Source organism: Henckelia pumila, chromosome 4, assembly GCF_033568475.1.
Source record: "Henckelia pumila isolate YLH828 chromosome 4, ASM3356847v2, whole genome shotgun sequence".
Lineage (NCBI taxonomy): Eukaryota > Viridiplantae > Streptophyta > Magnoliopsida > Lamiales > Gesneriaceae > Henckelia > Henckelia pumila.
Window position 1 is genome coordinate 177,063,035 of NC_133123.1, and position 7,221 is coordinate 177,070,255.

The window sequence follows — 7,221 nt, forward strand, 5'->3', positions numbered from 1 at the left end:
GTCACACTCATTCATCTCAACACGTTTTGATAAGAAGTATAGATTGTCGTTTATTCCCTTTGACGTGTTGTTAGTAGTGTCTACTCCGATGGGTAGCGAGGTCTTAGTTAAGCGTCTAGTGTTTGGTTGCTCTTTGGATTTTGAGGGGTATCACCTTAGTGCTAACCTGATGGTCTTAGCTATGGAGGATTTCGACTGCATTATTGGGATTGATCTCTTGACTACCTACAGAGCGATAGTGGATTGCTATTAGAGGCTTGTTCACTTTCGTCCTGAGGATGGTGAGGCATGGTACTTCTATGGTGCCTCCGATGCCAGTGGTTTCTGCTCTGAAAGCTCCGCGTGCTTTAGAATTTGGCGGGGACGGCTACCTTATCTACGCCATCGATGCATCCCTAGAGGGACCAGACATCCAGGAGATACTCATAGTCCGTGAGTTTACCGATGTGTTTCCGAAATAGATTCCAGGCTTACCACCAGTGAGAGAGATCGAGTTTGGCATTGAGTTAATGCCAGGGACAACACCGATTTCTAGAGCTCCGTACCGTTTAGCAACCTCTGAGATGAGAGAGTTGCATAATCAACTTCAAGATCTTCTTGATAACGGTTACATTCAGCCGAGTGTTTCGCCATGGGGAGCCCCAGTACTTTTTGTTAAGAAGAAAGATGGGTTGATGCGTCTTTGTATAGACTATCGACAGCTTAACCAAGCGACAGTGAAGAATAAGTATCCTCTTCCGCGGATAGATGATCTGTTCGATCAGTTACAGGGTACTTCTGTTTACTCAAAGATTGATTTTTGGTCGGGATATCACCTGTTGAGGGTTAGAGATGAGGACATCTCTAAAACAGCATTTCGTAAATGGTATGGTCACTACGAGTTCTTGGTGATGCCATTTGGTTTGACGAATAATCCAGCAGTCTTCATGGATTTGATGAACATAGTATTTTGTGACTTTCTGAATAAGTTCGTGGTAGTGTTCATCAACGATATCCTGGTGTATTCTCGCAGTGTTGATGAGCACGTTTTCCATTTCCGTACAGTATTGCAGATACTGAGAGAGAGGCAGTTGTATGCTAAGTTGAGCAAGCGTGAATTCTGGATTGATCGAGCTATCTTTCTTGGTCATGTGATTTTACGAGACGGTGTAACCATTGATCCTAGTAAGACGGAAGCCATTTTGAATTGGTCGCGCCCGATGACAGTTTCGGAGATTCATAGTTTTCTTGGGATGGCAGGCTACTACCAGAGATTCCTGGAGAAATTTTCTCAGATTTCTAAGCCTTTGACGTAGTTGACGAGAAAGGATGTACCTTTCGTTTGGACGGCAGAGTGCGAGGAGAGTTTTTACGAGTTGCGGCGTCGTATAACTACAGCTCCAGTGTTGGCTCTACCATCTGGATCAGGTGGCTTTGTAGTTCACACTGATGCTTCTCTCCAAGGTTTGGGATGTGTGTTATCGCAGAGAGGTCATGTGATTGCCTATGCCTCTAGACAATTGAAGATTCATGAGGAGAACTATCCTGGACACGATTTGGAGCTTGCAGCCATTTTTTTTGCTCTTAAGATATGGCGTCATTATTTGTACGGTGAGAAGTTTGAGATCTTTACTGACCATAAAAGTTTGAAGTACTTGTTCACTCAGGCTGAGTTGAACATGAGGCAGCGTCGTTGGATGGATTTGCTGAAGGACTACAATTGTGAGATCAAGTATCATCCAGGCGCTTCTAATCCAGTTGAGGATGCTCTTAGCCGCAAAGTGTACGTGAGTTCGCTTCACACCAGCTCAATTGCGCGAGTGGTAGAGGAGTGTTGTTCCTTGTGTTTCACTTTTCAGCATAAGAAGGAACAACAGAGAGTTCGTGTTTCGTCAGTGCTTGCCAAACCAGCATTGTATACTCGTATACGTGAGTTGCAGGTCGTTGATCTGAAGACGCAGAAGTTAGCTCGTTTGGCTCAGTATGGGAATACTTCTGGTTTCCATTTACAGAATGATGGTCTGTTGTGTCTATCTGGACGTGTGGTAGTTCCTGATGATTCCATGTTACGAGAGGAGATTCTGTCTCAAGCTCACCGTAGTTAATTTTCTATACATCCTGGTAGCATAAAAATGTACAAGGATCTACGTACGAGGTTCTGGTGAAAAGGAATGAAGCGCAGTGTTTACCAGTTTGTATCTCGATGCTTTGTGTGTCAGCAGGTCAAGGCAGAATTTCGACGACCCGGTGGTTTGCTTCACAATTTAGAGATTCCTGAATGGAAGTGGGAGCATGTGATGATGGATTTTGTCACCCACTTGCTGATGTCTTCCAGGAACTGCGATGCTATTTGGGTTGTTGTTGATCGATTGTCGAAGTCCGCGCATTTCATGCCTTATAATTGGGACTTTAATTTTGATTGGATGGCACGTCTATATGTGAAAGAGGTTGTTCTTCTGCATGGAATTCTGTTGAGTATTGTCAGCGACAGAGATCCGAGGTTTACCTCTAGGTTCTGGGGTAGCTTCCAACGAGCTCTTGGCACTACTCTGAGTTTAAGTACAACATATCACCCAGAGACCGACGGGCAGAGTGAGAGGACTATTCGTACTCTCGAGGATATGCTTCGAGCTACAGTGATGGATTTTGGTCCATCGTGGCATGACCACTTGGCGTTAGGGGAGTTTGCTTATAACAACAGTTACCAAAACAGCATTGGCATGGCACTATTCGAGGCCTTATACGAACGCCGCTGTCGTACGCCTTTGTTTTGGGATGAAGTTGGAGAACGTCAATTCGAAGGTCCACAGATGATTCAGCAGATGACCGATGTAGTGGAGATGATCCGTTAAAGGATTAAGGCAGCCCAGGATCGACAGGCTAGCTATGCTAACACTCACCGCAGACCGTTATATTTTGAGGTAAGGGAACATGTGTTCCTGCGAGTGTCACCTTTCCGGAAGGTGATGAGATTTGGACTCAAAGGCAAGTTGCCACCAAGATTTATTGGTCCGTTCGAGATTCTTGAGAAAGTTGGAGACGTGGCTTATGGTTTAGCTTTGCCACCGTATCTTTCCAGTATCCATGATGTGTGTCACGTGTCCTTGCTGAGGCAGTACGTGGCGGATGAGTCGTACATCTTGCATCCGACTGAGGTGCAATTGGATCAGGATTTGTCCTACGTGGAGAAACCTCTCAGGATTCTTGACAGGAAGGACAAGATGCTTCGCAATAAGAGCATACCTCTAGTGATGGAGCAGTGGCAGTACAGAGGAACTGAAGAAGCAACTTGGGAACTGGAGAGACGGATGCGAGCTGAGCATCCAGAGTTGTTTTGATGTTTTGTAATTTTCTTTGTAAGAAAGATTTGTACATTGTAATGTTCAGTTGTAATGAAGAATAATTGTTGACTTTTCGTGTTTTCCTCTAGACTTAAATTTCAAAGACGAAATTTCTTAAGTGGGGGAGAATGTAGTGACCCGTACCCAAATTGAGTGATTAAGCGTTAATCACTAAGTCATTATCAAGTAAACAGGATTAAGGGAATTCTCGATGAATAAGCAGAGTCCAAAAACGAACTCAGAATGATCAGAAAAGGCCCGGAGGGTTGGGTGGAATGGAAGCAATGTTGAGGAACGGATGCAACGTTCTGGTCATCTGATGTCATCCGTGACGTCAGCAAGATGATGTCATTGCTTATGAACGTGATGTGACAACGGACGCAACGATCATCGAACAGACGTTCCGTTCGAGGATGGACGCAACGATGGGAGAACGGATGTTTCGTTCTGTGTCTATAAATAGAGGGTCCGAGTGCACATTTTACTCGCACCTCTCCCGTCTTCTCTCTCAATTCCTAGGCCTTCTAACTCAGATCTAGAGAATTCTAGATGCCCTATGGGGAATCCGAAAGTGGCATAGAGATCCAGGCGTCGTAGCGGAGCTGTGGCCTAGTTTTGAGGCAATCGAAAGAAAAGGGCAGACGACGGATGCAGGTATAACTTTGGCATCCTAAAAATATTTAGGAGTATGGAATAGCTTAGTTAAGGCTTTTAGAGCTCATTTAATGGTGCATGGGTATTTGCATTGTAGACACCTTAGTGTGGACTAGTAGGCGTGTGATCTAGACCAGTGGTGCTAGGAATTTCCTGCAGTGTTAGAGGTATGTAAGTACTGACCGAGATAGCCGGCATGATATATATGCTTTTATGTTGCATGAGTATGTGCTATATGTTTTACCATGTTTTACGGCTTTAGTACATGCATGTTTTTACAACATACTACATCTGGTATGATGTGAGTCATGACAGTTTCCATCGTTGATGAGTTACTCCTTATGGATTCATGTCTGGGGACACTCAGCCCTTGTTTTTGCTATCACTAAGAGCGACCACGACGGTGGAGTAGATGCTATAGTGGATAGGGAAATACACGAGTACCCCGCGGAGTCGCTCTCTTAGCACAGTATTGTGTATTCATGGCGCCCTGAGTAGACATTTTTAACAAGTATTTTAAAGTCATTTTCTTGCTGCATATTATTATATATATCATTTCTTTCGTATTGAGTGTTGTCGCTCACGCCCATGTGTTGGTTTCTTTTTGGTATTCCATGTGGCGGGGCAAGTTTGAGGCTGGACGGTCCAGGTGGCTCGCAGCAGGGTTGAGGTTGTTACCTGTTGCAGCGAGGTTTTAGTGGAAGGGTTTGTTGCCATAAAACTTTTGATCTAGTTGTATAAAAGTATCTTTACACTTTATTATCGTCGGTTGTATTCTGCTGATTGGATTTGTTGTATTTTAATTATTCCGCTCTTTATGCTTTTAATATTAATGTATGCACTATTTAAACTCTGATTAGGTAGTGGATCCGGGTAGGGTCGCTACAGGAGATTCCGAAAGTTAGGCCACACACACTTAGTAAGGTTTCACTAGTGTCTAGACACATAATCGCATTCATGAGATCGGAAATTCCGAAGATGAGATTGGAGCTTCCGATCAAGACAGTCTACCAATGTGGCTGACATGCAAAGATCGGAGTTTCCGATCGTCTCCTATAAATAGGGCATCCGAGATTCAGATTTCTTTGCCAATTCACATTTTTCCTCTCTTGTCTTGGTGTTTCTTGGGCGTTTCCAGCCATCTAGGCCTGGTCCAGGCGATAGCGAGGCTTTTTTGAAGTTGTAGAAGAGTCGTGTCCAAGAGTTAGGGCCTTCTACAGCAAAGGGCTGACAACGGACGCATAGATAGTCCTAGATCCCTAATAGTATTAGGAAAATTTCTACTAGCTTAGTTAAGACTATTAAATCAGTAATAATGATATATTAAATATTGTCTTGTAAGATTGGACCTAGTCTGGTGATACTAAGACTGCCTTAGTGATGTACATAAGTACTGATTGAGATAGCCAACGAGTATGCATGCTTATATATTGCATTTTATATGCTGATACATTTTTTACTACTTTGATATATTATGCTGCATGTGCATATTCATGTTGAGCCGAGTTTCATTCGAGATAGCCTTTGTAGAGGATCGTTCAACCCTATATTTCTTGATTATATTGTCTGATTCCGAGAGAAGTCGTGATGATGAGGAATGACGTTACGATGATCTGGACAAGTGTGTGGATGTACCCAGCGTAGTTGACCTCAAATGGTGCTACATGCTCATTGGCGCCTAGACTGAGCAGAACTTGTGATAATAAGTACCCAGTCATTTTTATGCATCATACTAGACTTGTATACTCGTGCTTATTGTATTGAGCGTGGTCGCTCACGTCCACTATTTTGTTTCTTTGACACCCTATTCGACGAGGCAGGTCTCAGTTTGGATGACGTCAGTGCGTTGAGGCAGGGTTGAGAGCTGGAGCTATGGTCGTAGTGAGTTTTTGTTAGTTCAGTGGTGTTGATACTGAGTTTCGATTTGGTTGTATTAAAAAGTTTATCGCTTTTAGTTTTAGTCACTGGTTGTATTCCGTGGATTTTATTTGTAAACCTGGTTTTAGTTTCCGATGTTTAATTTACTTTATCTCTTTGCTTAAGTTATCTTAATTGCCTGCTTATTAAGTCAAGTATTAGGTGATCCAAACAAGGTCACTACATGAAAGATATATTTGTTAGGATCAAGCCTTTACCACTACTGTCGATGATGTTTTCACCAGAGATAGTATTACTCGTTAAGATCTTATGTCCCTCTTTTACGACCTACATAGCCAACTAGGCAGGGCCAGCTCCAAGGAAAGACTTTCTAGGAGGTTGCCTAGACCCTCTCCTTGGTGCGGAGCCTCAATATTTAAATTTTATTTAATTTTTAATATTTTTTATTTAAAGTATTAGGTGTGTCTCTTAATATTTTTGTTAAAAATTTGAAATTGTGGTCAATTATTTTGTACTTTTTTCCACCTTTGTTTGGGTAAAAAAAACTTGTTTCTTACATATAAAAAAACCAGTCTTTTTGTCGATAAATTGCTTCATTCATGTGAATTAGATTGTTAAAATTGTGTCAACTATCTATCATTTTTATTGAAATTTTCTTGTCGATTTGTGTATTACATTTGCTATTTTATTTTTTTATTTATTTGGTTTTTGGTATCTGAGATTCTAAAATCTTGTAATTTTTTTATTACAATATTGGGCTAATTTTTACTCAAATCAATCATAATTATTCCTTTCATCTATTAGTATTTAAATTATAGTTTTTATTTTTTATGATAAAAATAAATTATTTACACTTTTTAGTTTGATTATTCTTATTCTGTTTGCATTATATGTTAATACATATCTGAATCCTGATATTAAAGAGTTCATTGAATTCTTCTTTAATTTCAAAATTTTTTCAATTTTGAATGTCATCGTTTACGTCATTAATTTTATTTGGAAGTATTTGAAATTTTTATGATTAGATAAAGTGATCGTATCGATATTTAATAAAAAAAAATATTATACAGAACTTTCTCTTGAAAATTAGCCTAGGGCCTTCAATTTTCTAGAGACGGTCTGCAATCTGATCAAGCATCGCAACATCAGCAACAATAGTTTGACGCACTAAAGCTTCCTAAGAGGTCACCTATTCCAATATATTTTCACTCATTAACCCAACAATATTTGTTAATAACTATACAATTCAAAAATTTTAAATTGTAAAGTAATCAAACATTACGTATTGATAATCAAATTAGGAACGATCATGATTTATTATAAAAAATTATGTTATTATTAATAATTGAATAATTGATCCTTTTATGTT

At 40.6% G+C, this 7,221-nt stretch overlaps 1 protein-coding gene across 1 annotated transcript; it reads left to right on the forward strand.

The window, feature by feature from the left end:
• Positions 1–278: 278 nt before the first annotated feature.
• Positions 279–2,084, forward strand: LOC140862363 (uncharacterized). Its single transcript, XM_073265386.1, has 4 exons — positions 279–432; positions 1,045–1,130; positions 1,296–1,443; positions 1,723–2,084. Exons 1-4 carry the CDS (start codon positions 279–281, stop codon positions 2,082–2,084), a joined length of 750 nt encoding a protein of 249 aa, XP_073121487.1.
• Positions 2,085–7,221: the final 5,137 nt, after the last annotated feature.

Bases quoted from the DNA above. Each gene is read 5' to 3' on its own strand.
- LOC140862363 (XM_073265386.1), top strand. From the start codon at position 279: ATGGTGAGGCATGGTACTTCTATGGTGCCTCCGATGCCAGTGGTTTCT. The intron at 1,131-1,295 runs GTGATTTTACGA...CCTTTGACGTAG, and splicing joins GAGCTATCTTTCTTGGTCAT to TTGACGAGAAAGGATGTACC. The intron at 1,444-1,722 runs GTTTGGGATGTG...AGTATCATCCAG, and splicing joins CACTGATGCTTCTCTCCAAG to GCGCTTCTAATCCAGTTGAG.